Genomic DNA, 24,858 nt, shown 5'->3' with positions numbered 1-24,858 from the left:
TGCGAGAGAGACACACAGAGTGTGAGCGGGGGAGGGGGAGAGAGAGAGGGAGACACAGAATCTGAAGCAGGCTCCAGGCCCTGAGCTGTCAGCACAGAGCCTGATGTGGGGCTTGAACTCATGAGCCATGAGATCACGACCTGAGCTGAAGTGGGGCACTTAACCGACTGAGCCACCCAGGCACCCAAAATCTTTCTCATTTCTTAAATCCACGTGACCAAAAGGAAGCAAGCTAAGTGGTGTTGGCCCTTCCCTCCACGTTTCTTTCTCCATTGGCACAATGGAGGCCATACCTGTAATGGCGGGTGTCCCGGATGGGCCGGTCGGGGCTCAGTTTGTCACTTTCTAGCTGGTTGAAGGCATGCTGCCTGTAAGGGTCCTCTCCAGCCTTCAGCTGTTTGGCTGCCAGGTACACCTTCTCATCAAAGCCTCTGGAGGGTGTTCCTGTCACCTGAGACAAAGGTCAGCATCAGAGAGGTCCCGGGCAGGAGTAAAAAGCAGCCACTGTGTGCAAAGTACTTACTAGTAGGCAGGAGCTAACTGCCTTATTTGTGCCTTATCCCAACTCTGTGAGCAGGAGATCGTTATTTCCCCCATTGTACAGATAAGGAAACTGAGGCTCAAGAAGTTAAAAAATAGTACCCTCATATGTACAGGGAGCATACGGGAACTCTCTGTACTTTTTCTCAATTTTGTGTACCTACAACTGCTCTAGGAAGAAAAAGAAATCTATTTTTTTTTTCCTAAACCCAAGGTCAGTGTTAGTAAGTCACAGGTTCTGGATTCAAACTGGTTGTTCTGACCCTGAAGGTCATTCTCTTCACCAGTGCTTTTTGCGGGATTTGGAGAAGGCGACTCCCAAGATGAGGGGTCCTGAGGGGACCACCAAACAAGCTGGAGGTTGTCAAGCAGCCTGCGGCCTCCTATGGATGAACTTGGGCCTGACACCGGCTCGGCATGTAGGAAGTGCCTAATCGGTGAAACGCCCAGAGCTCGGACAAGCTGCTGCACAGAGAACTACCTGTGAGGACCATCAGGCCCCTCCAGGCTCGTGCCAGAGCTGCTAGAAGGCAAACGCAGACAATGATGCATATTCTCGGGGACTTGTGCGGTGCTGCTGGAGTAGCCCTGTGTCAGAGCTGCTGGCTCACAGGTGCTAAGAGCTGGGGAGTGATGGATGACAGATGCCATGGCCCAGCCTCTCTCCTCTTAGCCACACCCCACTCTGTGGTCCCAAAGTCCCCCCACGAAAGACCTGGGGGAAGGACACATCTGAGATGAATGGATAGATAGATGGATCCTGACATCTCATTATTTGAACCAAGCTGCTGGCCGGATGTTTCCCAGCGTGCTTTGAAATATCACCAACCGTGAGGCATCCCAACTACAACCCTTCTGCCTGACCGGCAGCCTGGGCGGGAGCTATGGGCCCCCAGAGGCAGCAGGAAGGTGGGTGAGGATCGCCCATACATAGACCCTCTGCATGAGGACCCCATCACAGGTCTAGCTCTAGAGGGATGGTCCCTGGAAGGCGGCTGGACCTGGGGAAGAGGAGAGCGAGGTGTTGGGTGATTCTGGAGCACATCCACAGTGGCCCGGGGCCTCCGTGTCCCCCTGGGAGCCTAGCCCCCAGCCTCATGACACAGGAGTGCAGAAGGCTCCAGGAGTATCTCCATCAAAGCTGCTGCCCTGTAGGGTTCCAGCCTCCAGCTGCATCCTGTCCTGGGAGCCAGTCCCTGAGCCCCCTAAGGGCAGAACCAGTGAGGGAGGTTTCCTCGCGTCCACTGGGCCCGGCCCCACGCTACGCACACATGCTCAGGATGGTGACCACAGCTGCGCCACTGCGGTATTTGGAGTTGGCGCCATGCCAGGGACTGGACAGATGTGGCCCAGCCCCCCTGGACTGGAAATCCATTTCAAGAAAGACGGAAGGAGGGAGGGAGAGGGCAGGGGAGACTGTTCTGACTTGAGTCTTGGATTGCTAGAAGGATGTCCAACTTTGAGAGTGAACACAAGAGGTCCTCTGGGTCCTTCCCACCTGGGAGAAGGTGGGGTGCTAACTCTGCCTCCCCCCCACCCTCCCCCCGCATCCCTCCCAGCACAGGTCAGAGAAATGGAAAGCAGCCTCCAGTTGATGGCTGAGGCAAAATAAAAGAAGAAGTGCAGAAAGCTCCCGAAGGGAGAGGATGCCGCTTTATTATCCTGCAAGTCAACTGTGGGAAATAACCGTGTTTATTTATTTAGGACTTCTGGCCACTCTGCGGGCTCAGGAAACCTCTGAGCCCTCATCCCACACTCACCCATCGCCCAATAAACATTGATTAAGAGTGGCCCATCTACCAGGCACTGGGACACCCCTCTGCAAGTTCCAAGGCCCATCTGATCATTCATTCATTTAAGAACGCTTGACTTCACTCACTCCTTCATCCAGCCACCCATTCATTCAGCAGAGCGCCACTGAGCACTCCCGTGTGCCAGAAGGAAGAGGTGCTTCCCCCATCTCCAGCCAGCTGCCTTCCTGCCTTAAAGGGCTTAGTCCCTTCAGGGCCTCAAAACTAAGCTAGACACCCTCAAAGATGTCCAGAAATGCCTGCTGCTCCCTCAGCAGATCCATAGCCTCTGCTCCTCCAACTGTCCTCCATGGTTAGACCCTTCACTTGTGAGCCACCTTGTGAAGAGGGGTGCCGTGGAAACACAGTTCCTGCTCCCTCCCAGAGGTCTTAGCTCTGCTTTCACATTGACCCAGCATCACTGGGGCTGGGAGCTGAAACATTAGTTGGCCCTGAGTCAGCCGAAGTGGAGGAGACACTGAGGAAGGGTAGGATGTGACCTCTGCGGGGCTTTAATTTCCTCTACCCAGCGCCTCCCTGGCCTTACCCGGCAGGCACCACCCAGAACTCTTCTACCTGGTATCTAACCCCCCGTTTACACGCCCATACCCGTAGCTCATTTCCTGTGGCCCTGTTCTTTGATTTTGAGACTTGCAGACCTTTGAATGTCCCATGGGTACCTCTAACCCAACACCTCAAAACAAATTCCTCACTGATCACCAAAGCTGCTGCTTCTCCTGTGTTGCTTTTTGCAGAGGGGGGCAGGGAGAACCCCCTGGTCCTCCAGGCAACACATCCAGGGGTCATCCCCGATGTGCCCCTCCCCTTGATGCTCCACAGCCTGACTGAGACCCCTGCCCTGCGCATCCACAGTGGTGTCCTATGGGCATGCCGATAGTGCTAAATCAACAAATATTTCCTGAAAGTCTAGTACGTGCAGACACTGTGGAAGAGGCTGGGAAGATAGAAATCAACAAAAAGCAGTATGGACCCCAGAAAAGAAATCTAGGAGTCCAGATCACCCCTCCTTGCTCCCCACTCCATGCCAGACATGGCCATGGAAGATCATGAAGAGATATCCCCACCCTCAATCAGATCACGGGTAGCTGGAGAATGGGCCAAGGAACTTCATCCCATCCCAAGCCTAGCTGGAACAGTCCAGAGATGGCGCATGCATCACGGATTGGTGACCAGTGAATGCTATTCCCCTTCTCCCCTCTTCTAAAGGGGAAGTGTGTAGCTGTTCTCCTGTTTTCCCACCCACACTGCTTACTAAGCACGTTGGCGAGGGGTAAATGCATCCTTTGGCTCTAGGCTTCAGGACTATGAGGAGCTATATCTGGATCAGCCCGAGAGACCCAAGATCCTGGGCTTGGAGCCAGTTGGAGCCTCTGGATGGGAGGCGTACTGCTGCCCTTTCTGGAGGGGACGAAGGCACTTGGAGCTCTTTGTGCAATTCCTGCATCACGTGACACTGATGTCCGTGCTTTCCTTCTCTTTCCTTTCCACTAGATGGTGAGCTCCCCACCTTTGGGCTCCCAGCACCTCGCACGTGGTAGGCACTGAGCGGATGTCTGCTGAATAAAGGAACGAATGAATGAGCAAAGGAATGAATACCTAAATATTGTCCCTGTCTCAAGTATAATCAACAGGGGAGAAAAACACAGAGAACAAATGGGATTCCTTGACGCATCCTGTGACCTCCAGTGGCTTTCGCTCTCCCCCCAGGCACAGTGGCCCAGGACGCTGCGTGAGTGGGGGCCCAGTTAACACCGGACTCGGGTTCTGCCGTTGCTGCCTCCCGGGCTCTGTTCTGGTCACACTAGCCTCATGTTCTTTGAGCCTTCCCCTCAGCCCCTCCGTTCCTTCTGGAAGGCTCTTCCAGGTCTCTGCATGGCTCCCTCCTTGACCCTTCTGCAGGGCTCTGCTCAAACTTTGCTTCTCCGGTGAGCCTTCCCCAACCACTACCGGTAACACTATGACCTCAGCGCCACGCTCACACCCCCTAACCTCCCTCCTTGTTCTATATTTCCTTATGGCACTTAGTGTCATCTGGTGTTCTACGTGTGTATTCTGTTTATTTTATCTTCTTGACGGCTTCTCCCTACGAGAATAGAAGCTTCACAAGGGCAGGGGCCATCTGTTTTGTTTAGTGCTGGACCCCAAAGCCCAGAACAGTGCCTGTGTGAAGGTAGGCTTCAAGATCAATGGCTAATGAACGCATGAGCAATGAGCTGTCATGACCTCACTCGTCCCCCTTCCCCCTCCCACACACATGTACTTGGCTAACACGTTACTTGGAGCTGAGATGGACCAAAGTGGGTGGCAGGGTAGTTTCTGCTTGCCTTGGGGATCTCCTTCCCACTCCTATCTCCTGGCTGAGCTGTTAATCACTGTCCTCCTGCCCCACCAACACCTCAATCTCCACCACGGGGACGGGCACAAGGCCCAGGCGAGTGCACTCCCGGACACAGGGATGGATGAAGGAATTGTCACTCGACTCAATCTGGGCCAATCAGAATCCATCCTGGAACTTTTTTTTTTAAGTTTATTTATTTATTTAGAGAGAAAAAAATGTACACACACACACACACACACACATGCAAGTGCAGGGGAGGGGGAGAGAGAGAGAGAGAGAGAGAGAGAGAGAGAATCCCCAGCAGGTTCCGCACTGTCAGCACAGAGATGCATGCAGGGCTCCATCTCACCAACCGTGAGATCGTGACCTAAGCTGAAATCAAGAGTCAGAGTCTTAACTGACTGGCCACCCAGGTGCCCCCATTCTGAGAACTTTCTGTAAGATGAGCTCTTATGGTGCCTGGGTGGGTGGTCCAGTTGATTGGGTGTCCGACTTTTGATTTTGGCTCAGGTCATGGTCTTTCATGGGATCGAGCCTCATGCTGGGCTCTGCACTGGCAGCATGGAGCCTGCTTGGGATTCTTTTTCTCCCTCTTTCTCTGCCCCTCCCTTGCTTGCACCTGTGCATGTGTGCTCTCTTTCTCTCAAATAAATAAACATTAAAATACATACATACATACATACATGCATTCATACAATAGGCAGGTTTAAAATAAAAAGATGAGCTCTTTTCGTCATCACTGCTAAGCTTGGGAGGCAAAGTCTTCTTGCCTACCACATGAAGAAATTTTGTCTGGAGAAGGAAGCCAAGAAGAAACAATCAGAGCCAAGAGACAGAAAGAAAGCTCTATAGTGATGTTGTTTGGGGTTCCTGGGACTAGTCATATCTGATTCAAATTCATCTTGGGTTTGAGGTTTTTTTTTGGTATCTGTCTATATCTATCTGCCTATCTACCTTCCTACCTACCTACCTACCTGTCTATCTACTACCTATCTGTCCCTTTGTGTGTGTGTGTGTGTGTGTGTGTGTGTGTGTGTGTGTTTGTGTGTGTGTGTGTGTGTGTGTGTGCTTAAACTAGTTTGAGTTGACTGTCCTTCTCTAATAACCAAAAATCCAGAGATGTCAATCCTTCAGTCATTTCGATGGATAGAAAACCATTCTCCAAAAGTAAGAAACAAATCAAAAACCAAAACCAAAAAACGAGCCACCAATGGCAATGACACAGTTTGGTGGCAGCCATCCATTCCAAGACATCAGGCTGGTCCCTGGAATCTGGCCGAGTGACTTGAGCCCAGAGTCAGGAGGGGTAAGCCCAGCCTTCCCCAGCAGGCAGGGCTGTGGTCAGGCTTTGGGGTAGGGGGTGGGGGTTCCATCTGGACAATAACTTAAGAGCCCCCTGGAGTTGCCCGGGTGAGGAAGGAGGGTTGGGAGATGGTGAGTGACAGCCTCCTGGGCCTCCCACAGCCCTCCAGCCCCCTCCAACAGCTCTTGGCTGACGTTTAGACGGTGGCCTCCTCCCCAGTCTGTCCTTTTGGGAAGTGCCCAACCCAGCACTTCCACGTCCAACAAGGTCAACCACATCTGAAATTGTTTAAGCTGAAATAATGAGTCTGCTCTATAAAATGGGAAGAATGATTTCTCATTTTGGAGAGTTTTATTTTCAGTCCATCACTTCAATTAAACTTTGAATCCTGCCTGACCTGCTTCAGGTTTTTTTCCAGCTAGATTTGCTTACTTCTTCTTGACTGCTAAATTTAGGAAACAAACAGCAAAGGGGGAGGTTGAAAATAAGAAAGGAAAATATTTTCCACATCATTTTTAGCAAAAAACAGTTCAACCCCAAATCCCCAGGCCTTGTAAACTTTCTTTTAAAGCACACATGTACCCCTAGATTGAAGATTTGAACAACTCAAACTCCTTTTAAATAACTGCTGTCTAATTTCCTTTTACTGCCAGTAAAACAGGTACCTGCTGGGCTTGCCTTTCACTAAATTTCAGTGAAACTGCAAATAAAAAGCCTCTGGTTCTATATTATGGATGGCTCCTGACTTTTTGTCTGAGTCTGCTCTAAACCCAAAACACCTGGCGAACAAACTGTGCTCCCAACCACTCCCCGCTCCCCTGGGAACAAAATCTCATCTGATGCTGTGTCCTAAGTTGAAAGACTGCCATTCATCAGGAGGGCTGGGAAACCAAACACATGATTCACCAGCTCTGAGTGCAAGGTGTCAGGCTCCCAAATGAAAAGGCGGGTCCCACAGGGCCTCCCTCCCGGCAAACCCAAGCCGCTGGGTTCTGGGGAAGCAGCCAACCCCCGCTTGGCCCTATCCAACCAGACAAGATGCTGGGGTGGCACAGGGCCGGGGACCTCAGCCTGGGCACAGGGAAACTCGCCTAGGGTGTTCAGGGTCCCTCAGGGGCCTGCTCCAGACATGTCCCCATTTCCATTTTCACATGACCTCGAAGGCAGTTACATAAGGGTTACCAGCCTGGCCTTGGAAATCTGAGGGCTCTGGGCTAGGATGCCAGTGTTGACTGCTGTCTGGCCTTGGGAAGTCACTTCCTGAGCCTGCTTCTTCACCTGGAAAATGGGGATTATGGTGAGAATTAAAGGAGATGATGTAGATAATGTGCTTAGCACAGTCTCTGGCACATACATTGTAATTATTCATTATTATTAGCTCACCTGCCTTTTTACCAGTCATTGTCAATCTTGGCTGCACATTAGAATCAGAAGAATCAGAAGATTTAAAAAGTCCCGATGCCCAGGCCCTACCCGAGACCAATTAAATCAGACACTCTGGAGGTGGGAGCCTGGCATCAGGAGTTCTTAAAGCTCTCCAGGTGTTCCAAGGTGCTAGCAAGGCTCAGACGCCGCTTTATATCGAGGCAGGACGGAACCAGCGCTAGTCATGGGCTGGTGAAATCACAGGACGGAGGACTAGGAGGGACTTGGAGGTCATCCCCCCTGACCCTCTTTCCAAGGAGCCTCGTCATGGGTCTGGGTTTTGGCCTCCGTTTGTACTGTTTCACCATCAGCAGAGCCAACTGGAACTCAGCTGGAACCTTCACTGTTACTATAGAAACCACCACCTTGAAACACATGCCCACATGCCCTGGAGGCTCTAGTTCAATTACATGCCAAGGAGCACAGGGTAAGGGCCGCCTGGGAAGCCCACCTTGGGCTTCCACTTAGATTTCCCGTCACAACCTGACTTTTCCAAGGGCGCTGATGACCACGCAGTTTGACGGCACCCGCGGTCTCACCAAGAAAGAAGGGGAGTGCATTCTCCAGATGGTCTCTGTTCAGGTTCAGGGAGATTCCAGGTCCAACCAAGCTCCCTGGGTCCCCTTTCTCACTCTCTGCTTGGCCCAGAGGTCATCTAGGGATGGAGGGACTCTGAGGGTGGGCAATGCTAGGGACGCGTGGTGGGATAGCTCCGTTCCCAGCTGCTTACCCGTTTACTCGGCTTGAGTAGAGCATTCCTGGGTCTGTGAAGGGTCCCAGAACCCTGCCTTACTGTCCCCAGCCACCCCCCCCCAAGTCTGTTGCAGCTGCTGCAGAGTAAGAACGATTAGGTCTCTGCTGCAGTAATGAGCTGATGCCAACAGCTCCCTGAGGGCCTACTATGAGCTGGATGCTATACTAGGTGCTTATTTCCAGCTTCAAGTCGTCCTGCCGAGTGGGTGCTCCTCTGATCCTGATTTTACAGAAGTGGAAACCGAGGCCCAGAGAGATAAAATAACACGCCAGCGTCACACAGCTGCTGAGCGGCTGGGCTGGGACTGGAACTGAGGCTGTCTGGCTGCGGAGCCTAAGCACAAAGCTTTATCTGTGCGTCTTCAGACTACTCCCGGGCGCAGATGTGCTTGGCGGCCCCTTCCAGTACTGAGTCCCTCAGCTCCCAAACAAGCTGGCCTCTGGTGCCCGGAACACAACCAGGCCCTGACAAGTGCAGGCTGGAGGCTGCCTCCCCGCTGGGCTCAGGGTTCAGAGCATCAGCTCATGGCTCAGATGGGGACTTGCCCAGTGCTGTCATCTGTTGGCCTGACACAGGCATGGAAACACTTCTCTGCTTTGGCTAGAAAGGACATGGAAAAAATGAAAAGTGTAAGAGTTTGTGTTACTCAGACCAAAACAGCACATAACTAAATTTCCTTGGGTCAGTCCTGGCCCTCCTCAGTCTTTCTGGCCAGGCATGTCCTCAAGGCCCCAGTGAACTTCAGCAGCTGTCACAGCAAAGGGGGACAAAGCCGATTCCTGTTCAGGTTCTTGTCTGCTTGACCCTACCAAGCCCCCAAACGACACAGCTCTGCGACTGAGGAAGGAAGGGAGCAGAACGAATGGCCAAGACAGGGCCACCTCAGGGCTCCCCGGGCCCCCACAAACACACTCCTGGCCAACATACGGTGCAGATCACACAAGTGTAATGTGTCAGTGTTTGTGAGTTACCATTGCACTTCTGGTGTTTCATATTCAGAAACCATTGAACTTGAACCTGTCAGATATTAACTAGAAAAATAAAAGCAATAATGGGCCATATAATACACAGAACACATCCAGTATGACTATTTCAAGAGGGTCAACGGCCTCCTGCCTCACCCACTGAGGCTCAAAGCGAGGCCAGGTTCAAGTCCAACCCATTAGAACTCAGCAAGGCCCTGATCATGGGCCGGTGCCTCAGTTTACAACACTTTTTGGAACAAAAAACCAAATTAGAGTAGTGAACTGGCACAGTACATTATTGACACTGTAGATCAAGTTTAGAGGTACATTACCTGTGCTTCATATATACTCTAATTAATAGAATTAAATAACTAGGTTATACCCACCAGTAGGAGAGAGCATTATAAAGGCAGACTTTTATTTATTTTTTTATATTTTAGTTAGTTGACCTACAGTGCATAATTGGTTTCAGAAGTAGAATTCGGTGACTCATCATTTGCACACAACACCCAGTGCTCAGCACAACAAGTGCCGTCTTTCACACCCATCCTCCATCTAGCCCATCCCCCACCCACCTCCCTCCATCAACCCTCAGTTTATTCTCTATCATTAAGAGTCTCTTGTGGTTTGTTTCCCTGTCTTCTCTCCACCCCCCTCTTCCTATATGTTCATCTGTTTTGTTTCTTAAATTCCACCTATGATGAAATCGTATGATATTCGTCTTTCTCTGACTGACTTATTTTGCTTAGCATAGTACACTCTAGCTCCGTCCAAGTGGTTCCAAATGGCAAGATTTCATTCTTTCTGATGGCTGAGTAATATTCCATGTATTCTACATCTTCTTTACACATTTCCTCAGTCAGTGAGTATTTGGGCCGTCTCCGTAGCTTGGCTATTGTTGGTAGTGCTGCTATAAACATGGGGGTGCACGCGTCCTTTCTGATCTGCATTTTTGTATCCTTTGGGTAAATACCTAATAGCGTAATTGCTGGATGGTAAGGTAGTTCTACACAAAGGCGGACTTTAAAAATCAAATTAAGCAAAAAGAAAAAGGAGGGGAAGGGGAACTGGGACAAAAAGCACGTGTGACTTTCTTTAAGGGGCACTCCATTGCTGGGGCAAGTACATGTCTCCACAGCAGCACCGTGCGCCTAGATGGGCACCTCCCCCACAGCCCAGCATTCTACCCAGGTGCAATATACAACGTGGCCAAAAAATCTGGAAACGGGGATAATCCTAAAATTTTTTAATGGATAGAGTTCTTTTGATTAGTTCTGCTAGGATATGCTAAAGCTGCAGCTCTGATTTCAAGCAGAAATCAGAGACACAAATAATCTGATCGTGGCTGAGATCAATAGAAATGTAGTGTTATGCACCTCATTCATTGCAGTTTCGCACAGTGCACCAAACCATACGTTGTTAATGAGCTACAACACAATGACCATGTCATGCATTGTAACGTAATCTAAATAAACCACTTAGTATATATGTCCGTCCATGTTTTTCCTTGACGGCCACCCTGTGGTTAAACAGAACCTTAAAGGGAAGATGTGGCTCATTCTTGAAAAAGGCTCAGTGATACAGAGGTATAACTCCTCCCTGACTTAATCTATAAATTCAGTGAAATCCCGTGTGTTGGCAGCTGGTGGGGGGGGGGGGGGGGTGGGAGGTGGGGGAGGGGAGGGAGATTCAACCAGAAGAATTTAAACATGAGTGATCAGGAAAAATCTGAAGAAAAGAAAAATGAAGATAGGGAAATAGGCCTACCAGATATTAAGACATATGAAAGACTGCAGACTTTATATAGCAAGATACTATTGGTATAAAGCCAAACAAATCAATAAAAGAAAACAGAGAGGTTAAAAATAGAACCAAGTACATATGGAAGGTTGGCACAAGATACAGTTGCATTTCCAATGGGAGGGAGAAGGGAGAGATATGCTATTCTGTGAATGATGTTAGGAAAAGTGACCAGACGATATGGAAACAAATAAAACTGAGTTCATTTCTTAAATCAAAATAAATTCTAGGCGGCTCAAAATTTAAATTTAAATCTTTTTTTTTTTAAGTTTATTTATCTATTTTGAGAGAGACAGAGACAGTGTGAGTGGGGGAGGGGCAGAGAATCCCAAGCAGGCTCTGCACTGTCAGCTCAGAGACAGACACGGGGCTCGAAATCACAAAATGGTGAGATCACGACCTGAGCTGAAACCAAGAGTCGGACGCTTAACCAACTGACCCACCCAGGAGTCCTAAAATTTAAATTTAAAAAGGAAATTAAAAAGTATGCAGAAAAAGTTAGTTACTTTTTGTTCCCATTGTTCTTGTTTTTTGCAATCTTGGATATAAAATCCAAATGTCACCAAAAAAGACCAAAAACTACATAAAGACTTAGGATTCTTATAAGTCTAAAAATACCCCAAAGTCAAGATACAAACATCGTGCTGGGGAAAAAATATTAGCCAAATATAGGCAAAACAAGTAACTAATTCCTTCAAAATGCTGGGCGCCTGGGCGGCTCAGTTGGTTAAGTGTCTGACTCTTGATTTCGGCTCAGGTCATGATCTCATGGCTTTGTGCGTTCGAGCCGCACGTCGGGCTCTGTGCTGGCAGTGCAGAGCCTGCTTGGGAGTCTCTCTCCCTCTCTAGCTGCCCTTCCCCCACTTGTGCTGTCTCTGTCTCTCTCAAAATACATAAATAAACTTAAAAAATTTTTTTAAAAACCCAAAATGCAAGGAGCTCTTACAAATCAAGAAGAAAGAACCAATAATTCAACAGAAATGTAGACACAAAGGATACGAACAAGTAGTTCATAGAAATGTGAAACAAAATGACCAATAAGAAATGAAAGATGTTCAGCTTCATTGATTATTAAATAAATGCAGATTAAAGTAAGATACAATTTCTTACTGATTTGGCAAACTCAGGAATAATATGTATAATGCTCAGTATTTTGAAAGTTTGAAGAAATAGGAGGCCTTATATGTCAGTAGATTATAAATTAGTATGACCAAGACTGTTCAACAACATCATTTTAATTTTTTTTAACACTTACTTATTTTTGAGAGAGAAAAAGAGACAGAGTGTGAGCAAGGGAGGGGCAGAGAGAGAGGGAGACACAGAATCCCAAGCAGGCTCCAGGCTTCGAGCTGTCAGCACAGAGCTCGACACGGGGCTCAAACCCACAAACTGTGAGGTCATGACCTGAGCTAAAGTTGGACACTTAACCGACTGAGGCACCCAGGCGCCCCACAATTTTAAATTCTACCGCATTTTAAATACTACCTCTCAACTCAATAGAAGTTCCATTTGTAGGTTAACATAAACCTGGCTTTCCTGAGACAGTCGCAGTATATACCTGTGTTCTCAGGAGCCCCTGTGAATTAGAATTTGTCTTTGTTTAGGTAAGAGATTATATGATCCCTAAATTATAGCTTATCATTACAGTAGAGTTCTAAATAAATGTTAGAAGGAATAAGTTATGTATGTCTATTATGATTCATTTCGTACAAACAGTTCATAATACATGCATATGTAAATACACAGATATACCCGGAAAAATACATGGCAAGCCGGTAAACAGTGGTCACCTCCAGAAAGTGGCACAGGTGGGGCGCCTGGGTGGCTCAGTCGGTTAAGTGTCTGACTTCGGCTTAGGTCATGATCTCACGGTCCGTGGGTTCGAGCCCCGTGTCAGGCTCTGTGCTGACAGCTCAGAGCCTGGAGCCTGCTTCGGATTCTGTGTCTCCCTGTCTCTCTGCCCTCTCCCGCTCGTGCTCTGTCTCTGTCTCTCTCTCTCAAAATTAAATAAACATTAAAAAAAAAAAGTGGCACAGGGGTAGGCTGAAAGACAGAAGAGTTTTACCTTTTCTTTTATACAAGCCTGTTTTCTTTTTTATAAATAAGTATTATTTTACAATAATATTCTTTAAAAGTTTTTTTCTTTAACATTTATTTTTGAGAGATAGAGAGACACAGAGTGTGAGCAGGGGAGGGGTAGAGAGAGGGGGGAGACACAGAATCTGAAGTAGGTTCCAGGCTCTGAGCTGTCAGCACAGGGCCCGACGCGGGGCTCGAACTCACAAACTGCGAGATCATGACCTGAGCAGAAGTCGGTCGTTTCATCAACTGAGCCACCCAGGCGCCCCAAAAATAAATTTCTTTTTAAAAACATGTGCCTTAATACTTTTCTATCTAAGATAAAAGAATTGAGCTAAATGATTGTCATCCTCAACATCATCATCTCCCAGATGAATCTCAGATATGAATAAATAGATGAAAAGCAAGCCCTTCCTCATCTGTAACATTTAGGGGCAGAAGTACCAGCCAGGAACGGGTTACTCCTGTTGGAGAGGAGGGGAAGAGAAGTTATGGGAAAGAAAAATAATTTTCCCTCTACCTTTCTGAGTTCGTAGCTCAGACTCCTACACTAAAAGACAGATAAAGGGTCTGGGACCCAATTCCAATATGGCAGGGTTTCCCCCACACCACTAACAAGTGATTCTCAGACACCTACTGGGTGTCTTACAGTTCAACACAATTCTGACATTGTCTACCTAGAGAGAGGCTCAGATCCCACAGGTCGGGGGCTCAGTCCCCCAGACTGTCCACCACTTCAGATGCCAGCCACAAGCCCAGGCTTGTCACTTGTGCTTCTGACAAACTGGCTAAAAACCCATGACCCCCTCCTAGGGTTCAATTAATATGCAAGAGCCACTCAGAGCTTACTCCATGATGGGGTTATTACAGAGGCTACTGAAGGATATGAATCAACAATCAGATGAAGAGATTCAGTAGGCAAAATCCGGAACAAAGGAGCTTCTGTTCTAGTGGAACTTGGGTGGCACATGAAGGCATTCGGTTCCCCAACCGGGCAGCTCTCCAGACCCCCTCCTTTTGGCTTTTCTGGAGGCCTCATATTACATAGGTATGATTGATTAAATCACTGGTCATTGGCAATTGATTCAAATTTCAGCCCCTTCTCCCCTCCCTGGAAATCAGGGGATGGGACTGAAAGGTCCACCCCTCTATTCACAGGTCAAAATATTCACTCCCCTGGCAACCAGCGCCGCCCCCCCCCCCCCCCCCCCCCCCCCCCCGTCCCAAAGTCACCTCATTAACATAACAGAGGACACGAGACCCAATATTATAATAAAAAATGCTCCAATGGCTCTTATCACTCAGGAAATTCCAAGGGTTTGAGGGCTATGAGCCAGGCACCATGGATTAAGACCAAAGCTGCATTTTTTATAAATAGCAACAGGTCAACAAGAGAAAAACAGTTTATTAACATGCATACATGGAAGATGCCCAAGGAAAAATGAGTAACTCCCCAAGGCGCTTAGAATTCAGGATTATACACCATCTTAATAGGGAAAGGGGGTGGGGACGTGGATCTCTTAGGGGAAAGTAAAGGGCTTTTAGGAAGATGAATGGTCCCTTAGAAGAACAGATGGGAGGTATGATGGTTTGTGACAGTTTGTCTGGATGTGGTATTGACTTCTAGTCTCCTCTCCCATGATAACAGTCCGTCTTCCTTGGTTGTTGAAACTCACGGGAAGGGGATTTATGACCAGTGAGTTCCTGAAACCATTACTATACTGTACGTTAACTGACTTGGATTTAAATACAAGTTAAATAAATAATTAATAAATAAGACCAACGAGTTCCTTTGTTATGCCCAGAATTCGAGATCCCCAAAGACCACTAGGGAGCCGAGTCCGATGCAAAAGCAAAAGAGCCTTTATTCGAGCTAGCTCGAGCTCAATCCCCTACCTGCACCCGACGCAGCGGTGAGATACCAGGGAGAGAGAGCGAGTTTCAAAAGGACAAAGGTTTTATTGGGACCTAGGGGCAGTTGGTGAGGTAACGGCTATGGCCTCAGCCGATTGACTGGGGAAGGGTCCTGGGGAAGGGTCCGAGTCCTGTTAGGCAGGTGAGGGGGGGGTTACTCAAGGGGAGGAGGTGTGGTCAAGGTGAAGGACACAGAACAAGATGGAGTCGGCCGCGTAGGCCCGCCCTTTCACCTTTTTGGAGGATCTGTGTTTAGGCAGATGATGGAGGTTCAGAGAAAGCCTCTCCCTGCATTTGCTGGTTTTCAAATGCCCACAGCTCAAAATAATCAATATACCAAAGTGGCATATTTTGAGGTGGCGCTTTGTGCTACCCTTCAAAGTGGAGGCGGAGGGGAGCAGTATAGGGCCGCTGAGTCCTGGAGTGTGTGGGTGGGTGTTGTGGCAGGTGAATTCAACATTCAGGGAATGCTGGGAGGCCCAGCTTGATGGCTCCCGATTCTTCCCCAAAGCACAAGCCTCGCAGTTGAAAATGGGGTATGAGGGGAGGGGGAGTAAGAAGCCAAGAAGCCAAGCGCTGGTCCAGGGCCATTCACCTCACCTGTACTCTAGGCACCGCCCACAGAATACTCTGAAGGGATTGGTACTCAGGTATTTCCTCTGCCATTTTATCCACTTTTCACTTTTTTAAAAAAACGTTTTTGTAAAGTGCTTTGGATGGAGTGCTTAACTTAGTAACTTGGTTGAAAAGGGGCGGGCAGGCCAAGGGGAGCCGAAAAGTGCTGTCAGTCAAGTCCCTCAGGCTAGCCCACAAGCCGTTCTTGAGGCCTGAGGTAACCTCTGCAAACAGCAGTTTCCAAGGCTGCAGAAAGGAGGTAATGATGCTTACCGCCCAGGGGTTGTGAGTGCATTTAAATAATCATGGCACCACATCCACCGGGGATGACTGCGTAAAAGGAGGGGGGTTGAAACAGGTGAGCGAAAGAGGGAGGAAAAAAAAGAGGCAAACCAAGAAATAGACTCTTAGCTACAGAAAACGAACTGATGGTCGCCAGAGGGGAGGAGTGGGTATGGGTGAAATAGGTGACGGGGATGAAGGAGGGCACTTGTGATGAGCAGCGGGTGTCGTGTGGAGGTGTTGAATCACTATGTTGTACACCTGAAACTAATATCACACTGTATGTTAGCTGGAATTTAAATTAAAACTTAAAAAGAAAAGGTTCAACGATTTTTTTAAGAAGGAGGGGGTTTTGAGCAAAAGGCTCTCTGAGGCCCCTTCCCTCTTGAACATTAAATGATCTGTAACATCCATCTACTCACCCCATCATTCTTCCCTATGTCTATTGCAGATTCTGGAGCACCCCTAAAGAGCCAAGAGCTTCTTTGTACATGACCTATAGCTGTTCTCAACACACAGTAGGTGCTCAGGAGATGTCTGTCACATCAAGAAGGGGTGTACATGGTGCCCCAGAGCTGCAGGAGTGCTCAGCAGCTTTGAGTGGCATAAAAGTGTTTCCTCCTTGAGCTCTGCACAGGAGGTAAGAAGGCACAGGCTCCCCAGGATGGGGAAGCTGCAGGAAGAGGGTTAACCTGGAGCCCCACCAGTGGCTCCTGCCAAGTGCATGAGCTAGGCAGATGGGCACGCTAGCTCTGGGGCCAGGAGGGACAGAAATGTGTGTTTTATTGCAGTTGAAGAGTCCTCTGTGGGGAATGACATTGTTGTGGGTTAATGGTAGATAGTGCTTTTCTTCTTGACTAATATCTTTGAATATTACATTAAATTGTTTTTAAGCCACCAGAATGGTTATTAAATCGGTACCCTTTTGGAAAACAGTCTGGCGGTACATTTCTAGTGCTATATCCTTTGGCGCACAGCCTTTTCTGGTTTATTCTATCCATTATCTTCCCCGAGCCATGGCAGGGTGCCAGTTGGGCCCCAAATCTCCCATATATCCAGAAGGTTTAAATTTAACCTTTGGAAAGAGGGAATAACTTGTGTAAATATGTCTTCTCATCCAGGATTCCTATTTTAATCACTTAATTAGTCATAGACAAATTTTAGGCACAAAGATGTTCACAACAGTCTTATTTATAAGAATGAAAACTAGAAACAATCTAAATGTCAGCATCAGCGAAAAGAGTAAGTAAATTATGTCCCATCAATTGAAAAGAATATTTAGCAGCCATTTAGAATAATTGTTCGAGTCTGTGGGGAAATGAGTGTAACTCTCATGCTTTATTAGAGGGAATATAAACTGGTATAAATCTTCTAGGGGTAAACTTACCAGTATGTATCAAGGGGCTGAAAATGATGTATACATATGATTCAATTTTAGGAATCTGTCCTAAGGAAATTATTAAAATAGGCTCCATTTATAACAGCAAAAGATTGTGGAGAAAAAAAAAAAAAACACCCTAGACTTCCGGGAACAGAGAATTGGTTCAATAACTCCTTGTATAGTCCTTCCATAGAACACATTGCGATTATTTAAAACGATGGTAGAAATGTATTTTCTCTAACCATACAAAGCTAAGTGAAAAAAAAGCAAGCTACAAATTAATATGTGCATTGTGACTCCATTTTTGTTTTTCTGGATGTTCTAATCTGTCTTGATGAATAATTATTACCTGTGAGATCAAGAAAAAATAGCGTCAACAGTCCTCGCTCTGAAAGCTCTGTAGCGGCACAGAAAAATGCTCGCATGGTAATGGGGAGGAAGGGGCAAGATATAAATCGTATACGCTGGGTGGCTGCAGCTTTGTGAAAATTATGGAGCTTGACCAGAAAGGCATACCTAAGAATGGACACAGTGATCTATTAGGATGGGGAGATTATGGATGATTTTTCTATCCTTTCGATTATTACTATGTTTATGAAATTTTTATTTGTTAAGCGGAAAAAACCCTCCTTTGAGAAGTTTTCCTCTGTAGCCTTTCCCCTCCTTGGAATGGCTGTCTTTATGGAATGCAAGCCTGCTAACTAAAAATAATGCCTTAAAACAGGCCTCGTTCATTACAGCTTACTTTTACTTCTCCTGGGTCAAGTCTGTCACAGTGACCCCTTCTCCTTTTATGGCCTGCACATCGCTACCCTATTTCTTACTGCACTTTTTTAAAAAGTTTATTTATTTTTTCTGAGAGAGCGCCTGCACGCGTGCAAGTGGGGGAGGGGCAGAGAAGAGAGAAAGGCAGAGAGAGAGGGAGAAGAGAGCATCCCAAGCAAGCTCCCCACTGTCGACATGGAGCCCGATGTGGGGCTCAAACTTAGGAACCACAAGATCATGACCTGAGCCAAAACCAAGAGCCGGATGCTTAATCGACTGAGCTACTCAGGCACCCCTACCCCATTTCTTATCAGCCCCGACTCCTGACCCCAAGCACCTAGATGCCGTTGGACTAACCAGGCCCTTCTGGCTATCCTGGACCCCAAGGATCAAACTTGCCCCCCTTGAAGCTTACTGCCTCAGGGTCTGGACAGGGCAGAACAACACCTAACACTAATCATCAATAATGGGTTGATGCATATTTAACTCCTCCAGAAACAGGTGCTTGCATGCAGGGCTCTTGAGAATATATTCCTTGGTGGAAAACAACAGGGCAAATGTGTCAAAAGCCTTTAGGGGCGCCTGCGTGGCTCAGTTGGCTGAGCATCTAACTCTTGACTTCGGCTCAAGTCATAATCCCAGGTCATGGGATCGAGCCCAGTGTTGAGATTCTGTCTGTCTGTCTGTCTGTCTGTCTCTCTGCCCCTCTCCCCCACTTGCACTCTCTATAAAAAGATAAAAAATAAAATAAATAAAAAGCCTTTAGACTGTTTACCACTTTTGGTCTAGCAATTCTGATTCTAGGATGTTATAAAATAAGTCTATGAAGATGTGGGTACAAAGATATACTGCTCAGTAATTTTTAGCTAGCAAAACATTGGAAATGATCTAAATGTCCAACAATGGGAGCTTGGTCAGATAAACTAGGGCACATAAAGTTGCCATGTAAAATACAGGTGCTTAGTGAAATTAGAATTCCAGATAAACAATGAATAAGCTGTTTAGTGTAAGTATGTCCCAAATATTACATGGGATATACTTATTCTAAAAAAGTATTCATTGTTTCTCTGATATTCAAATTGGAATATAATTACACTAAAAGTGTTATTCCGTGTTTAGGGGCGCTTCGTGGCTTTGTTGGTTAAGTGTCTGACTTTGGCTCAGGTCATGATCTTGTGGTTGGTGATTTCGAGCCCCACACCGGGCTCTGTGCTGAGAGCTCAGAGCCTGAAGCCTGCTTCAGAGTCTGTGTCTCCCTGTCTCTCTCTCTCTCTCTCCCTCACTTGCTCTCTCTCTCTCTCAAAACATAAAATAAATATTAAAAAAATTTTTTAATTATTCAATGTTTATCTGCAATTCTAGTTTACCTGGATGTCTTGTATTTTTATTTGCTAAATCCAGCCATGGCCACACTGCACATACATATGATACAATACTAGGTAGCCATTAAAACTCATTTTAAAAGCAGTGGCTTTCAAATGGTTTCTTCTCTCCCTGTGTTTTAGCTAGAACTCATCTTTTACTTCATATTTTGGACCTCTGCATAAGATTTGGTTTGAAAGTAAGTGTTCTATTATGAAGAGAAGTTTGAAAAACACTTTTAGAAAACTAACAACAGGTGACAGTGCTCATAAAATAAGTAGAAAGAATCATGTTAAAAATCGTTGTGATTCTAAGTTTGCATACACACACACACATACGTGGAGAGAGAGAATGAAAGACAGATAGAGAGCAGACATTCTGGAAGAATCTTAAAAAAAAAAAGTGGCATTGGGATTATAAATGAATTTTAGAAGACTCCCTGAAGAGTTTCTCAGATGTTCTACGATGAATTAAATGCATTTACATTTTGAAAAAAATTTCTATTAGAAGTATCTATCTTCTCAGATAACATTAATGCTTTAAATGTCATTGAGCCTCTGTATCTGTGATTCTTAAATATGGGACTTATGAACCCTTTGGGGATGTAATGAAAGCTCTGTATCCTAGTCTCGGAAGGTATATTCACACAAAGCTTTGCATACAGTTCCCCCTCCCATCCCTTCTTGTTAAGACCCTTCCCTCGATTTCTAGAATGCCATTCCTTTACCCTGCTTGCCTATAAAGCTACTTAACCCTGTCTTCCTGGCAGTGGTTCTTTTTGGGGAGGAGGGGAGTGGTCACACATCTGTCCTGAGACCCTGTTAAGAGCTAAGGACTCTCCTCAGAAAATAAAGCACACATAGACCCACGTGCTGCTGTGGGCAGCTTCAGACTTGCACAAACTCCCTGAGGTCCATTCTTGGACTCCAGGTTCAGAACTCCTAGTGCAATCCCAAGCCTTTGGCACTCACTGAAGGCCTGACTTGGCTAATTCCCTTTAGGGACAAACTGGTTAAATATAGATTTTTTTTAAAAAAGAGACAAAGCCAGGGATCGAATCTAGCTCAGCACTCCCAGGGCACTGCCACACAGCAAGCACTTCTAAAGCAATGGGGCAGGAGGGGGGTGGGGTGGGAGGGAGGAGGGGGGGGGGTGGGGAGGGGGATGGAGGGGGATGTGATGCAGAGAAAGAATTGCTGAAATGTCTCATCTCATGTGACGCAGAGAAAGAAAGCATTAGAGCTGGCGGGGGTCCCGTGGACAGGGAGAAGAACTAGAAGGGAATCCAGAGTCGGTGCCTCTTACCTGTGTGATCTGGGCCTTCGGGATGGCTGAAGGGGCAGGGAGGAGGCAGCGGAGAAAGGAGTATTGTGTTGGCTCTGGGTCTGCTGCCCACTCCCTTTAGTAGCTCTCCTAAGCAGCTGCACAGTGAACCAGCCCCAATTACGCGCTCCCCCAAGAACCAAGCAGGGGCCAACGACAAGGTGGGGAGACAAGGTGGGGAGACAGCTGGGAGCCCAGGAGGATAGCCCCAAGGGGGGGTGCCACGGGCAATCCGGATGGAGCTAGTGCCGCGTTAAATGCGCACGCCCTCCTTTCTAGCAACTCTGCCTCTTGGCATCTCTTAAAAACGAACGAACAAAACTTACCTACATACCCCAAAACACTGGTCTTGGGTATTTTTGCAGCATGTCAGGCAGCACAAAGTTATCTCCGAGCCACTATTGGTGTTAAACCAAGACGGAATCACCAAACCCGATGAACATAATATGAATTTGCATCTCTTTTCCAAGGGAAAGCACAACAATATTCTGCAGAGGGGACGTTCCAAGCTCAGGCTGAAGCTGCCTTTACCTTTTTCACTGCTCTCCTATGTGATCGAGGGATCACAAGGCCGGGAGGTGCCAACGACAGCCCCGTACGGCGACAGGACCATGGGCTTCCGAACACATGTAGGGCCGACACAGATGCCGTTCCCAGTGGGGATACCAGTCACCTTTGCTTTCATCTTGACAACAAAATTGGAAAGTTCCTCTGGAAGAACAAACATCTGAAGAGGGCGCTGACCTCTCTCTCCCAGCCCCTCCCCCCAAAAAGAAAGCAAACAACAACAAAGACAACAACAGAAGAGACTTGCCTCACCAGTTATTAAACCTAACCTAAAGCCTCTGTAATCACAATGATATGGTGCTGGCTGAAGAAAAAACAAAAAGATCAGAGGAACAGGATATAATCCAGAAATAATATATACAAGAACTCAGTATATGACAAATCGGCATTCTAATTCAGTGACGAAAAGATAGTTTGGCATAATTAGTGTTGGCATAACTGGCTAATCATATGGAAGAAAACAAAATTAGTCCCTAGTTCACAACAGATACTGAAACAAATTCCAGATGAATTTAAAATATACATATGAAAAAAATATTGTAAGAAAATTCAGTAGAATAACCGAACATTAAGAGAGATCCTTTTTTAAAAAAAAAAAAAATGTTTATTTTTGAGAGACAGAGTGTGTACATGCGTGCACTAGTGGGGGGAAAGCAGAGAAAGGGAGACAGAGGATCCAAACCGGGCTCAGGGCTGACAGCAGAGAGCCCGACGTGGGGCTCAAACCCATGACCCGTGAGATCATGACCTGAGCCGAAGTCAGACGTTCAACCGACTGAGTCACCCAGGCGCTCCAAGTGTGTTTAAATTTAAAACATACAGGACACCTGGGTGGCTCAGTCAGTTGAGCGTCTGACTTCGGCTCAGGTCATGATCTCACAGTTTGTGGGTTCGAGCCCCATGTCGGGCTCCGGGCTGACAGCTCAGACCCTGGAGCCTGTTTGGATTCTGTGTCTCCCTCTCTCTCTGCTCCTCCCCCACTTGCACTCTGTCTCTCTCTCAAAAATAAATAAATATTTTACAAATTTAAAAAAAGAAATAAAACATATAGAGCTTTGAGCAGTAATCCCAGTGTGGGAGCTTTACACAACAGAAAGAAAGCATGAGTATATAAAGTCGTACGTATGACTGTCTCTTCTAGCATGCGTATTATGTTGGCAAAGCCTTGAAACGCCCTGAGTGTCCATTAGTGGGGGCCCATTAAACAAACTGTGGTAAGACCGTCCTCTAGAATGAGGTAGACCTAAGCATCCTGCCTTGGAGAGATGTCTCCAGTATTTTAAGGGGAAAGGGACACTGGATGGATCATTTATAAGGGTGAGAGTCCATTTTCTGTGTGTAAGGAGAGAGCCAGGGAGAGAGAGCTAGGTGTGTGTGTGTGTGTGTGTGTGTGTGTGTGTGTGCATTTCTGTGATCACAGGGAAAAGAAAATTGCACGGCAGGCTGTTAATGTTTAGCTCGGGTAGACGGTATTGGAGTGGGGTGGGGAGAAGGGGCAGAAGGACAGTGTTCACTTTTCCTTTAGATAGCTCTGTATTATTGCATTTGCTAAAACAGGCATGTGTAGCTTTTGTGATTTTTAAAAATCGAATAATCTTTTTTAAAGAAAGAACATGGGCTTTCCTTCTTGGTTCTACCATTCATGAGCTGTCTGGCCTGATGTCTTCACTGTAAAATGGGGACAATGCCTGCCACGCGGCCCTTGTTCCCCTTCAGGGATCTGCCAAGCTCCAGTCCTTCCTGAGTTGTCTGGCTGGGCCAAGGCTAGGGGCACGGCCGCAGCCCTAACACTGAGCACTGAGCACTGCTAGCTGGCCTTCTCAGGTACTGACCAACCAATGTCCTTGGCCTCTGCCATTGGCCAGTCATTCCTTCCTTCTCCTGTCTGGGCAGGACCCTACCCCAGGGACTCCACCTTAGACCAGTGCCCCTCCTCCGCCTCCAACTCCCATCACCCATTAAAAGCCCCGTCTTCAGCCCTCCTCCTGTGGGCCCCAAACTGATGCCCAGCACTTCAAAAGTCTGGAGAAACCCAGGAGGTCACGTCTAAAGCCAGCCTACTCTACTCTCCCTCCAGCCTTAGGGTGGATGCTGTGAAAATTCTGCAGATGCTTCAATGGCTGTCCCCCAAACCTACACTCGAAGCGTCTCCTGCACGCTTTAAACATCACCCTGGGCTCTGACTAGCAAAGGCAAGAATGGCTTTCCAAGAGACCACAGACTGCCACCCGGCCCCTGGGGAACAGCAACTCTGGAGGTGGCCCTGGCAGCCATGGCAGCAGCCAACAGCTGTGGTTCCAGCAACATCAAGGGTGAGAACGGTTTCATCCCAGTCCTGACCTCGTCAGGGTTTCCAGTTCTGGGTGTGGCTGCTTGCAGGAGTGTGTGGGTGCACTTGTGTGTGTGTGCACGGGCCCGCGTGTGGGTAGTGCCGATGTGCTTACATCTGCACACGGGTACAAGCTTTTGTGTGGACAGGGCCATGCTCGTGAGTATGGAGCATATATGCGTGTGTGTGACACACACACGTACACTTTACATATAAAAGTTCTTCAGAAAGGCAGAGGGGTTCATCCCCAAAGGTTAGAGATCTGCCTATTTGGTCACTGATTTTTTTTTCCTTCAAATTCCAGGACCATCTGTGCCGCGTGGCTCCCTGAGGTGCGCACGCTGTATGCTGAGAGGGGGCACTAGGGGACTTGGGAAAAGAGAGGTCTGGCTCTCTGGGTCCTCATCCCTTCATCTTGTCTCTGGGGCTGCTTGAATTCTTTCACCAACAGAGAACAGCTCTGTCAGATCCTGAAACGCAGCAGCCTTGGTGTATTAGGAGCAGATAGGGACAGAATCCGAGGGGGGCCTCCCTAGCAGCACCTTCCGCCACCCCCACCCCCAGCCTGACGGCCGCCAGCCCAGGGGGCTGTGAGTCATAGCAGCTGGAGAAAATGCAGGAAAGGAAAGAAAGATGGAGGGGGTGTGCTCCGGGCCTAGGTGGTGGGAAAGCAGAATCTGTTCCTCTGTCCTCATTTTCAGTGCCCACATCTACTGGAGAAAGGGGTCAAGGATATGAGGTAATCCATCCAGGGAAACACAAAGACATGAGGTAACCACAGTGCTTCTTCCTTTTGTTCAAATATTTGGGAGATCAGACATTATTTTTCTTGTTTTGGTTTTTAAGTTTATTTATTTATTTTTGAGAGAGAGAGAAAGAGAGAACACAAGTGGGGAAGGGGCAGAGAGAGAGAGGGAGACACAGAATCCGAAGCAGGCTCCAGGCTCTGAGCCGTCAGCACGGAAGCCGACGCGGGGCTCAGACTCAAGAACCATGAGATCATGACCTGAGCCAAAGTCAGAGGCTTAACTGACGGAGCCACCCAGGTGCACCTGGATATTACTTTTCTAATGATCAAGAAGCAGGTACAAATTTCTCATGCATCTTTGAGTGAAACAAGAGACTGCCACAGCTTTGTATGGCCTCCAGCCCTGGCCCAGACCTCCGGAGGGACACGTTTCCTCTCAGCAGGGTGAGGACAGGCCCAGGGAGCCCTGCAGTGGGCATTCCAGGGGGCCTCTGAGGGACCTGGCCCTGGAGTTTACCCAGCATGCTCTGCTGGAGCTCTATAGAGCAGCAGGAGGG

At 47.6% G+C, this 24,858-nt stretch overlaps 1 protein-coding gene across 1 annotated transcript in view; it reads right to left on the bottom strand.

Moving 5' to 3' along the window:
• GALNT16 (polypeptide N-acetylgalactosaminyltransferase 16) overlaps positions 1-24,858 on the bottom strand; it is a 94,136-nt gene that overhangs the window by 33,195 nt on the left and 36,083 nt on the right. Inside the window, exon 3 of the mRNA XM_060620147.3 lies at positions 294-451. Within this exon, the coding sequence (XP_060476130.1) occupies positions 294-451 (158 nt within the window). The remainder of the gene's footprint in view (positions 1-293; positions 452-24,858) is intronic.

The sequence above is a fragment of the Panthera onca genome, chromosome B3 (genome assembly GCF_046562875.1).
Source record: "Panthera onca isolate mPanOnc1 chromosome B3, mPanOnc1 haplotype 2, whole genome shotgun sequence".
Classification (NCBI taxonomy): domain Eukaryota; kingdom Metazoa; phylum Chordata; class Mammalia; order Carnivora; family Felidae; genus Panthera; species Panthera onca.
Note: the sequence above shows the minus strand (reverse complement) of the source record. Positions and strands in the feature narration are given on the sequence as shown.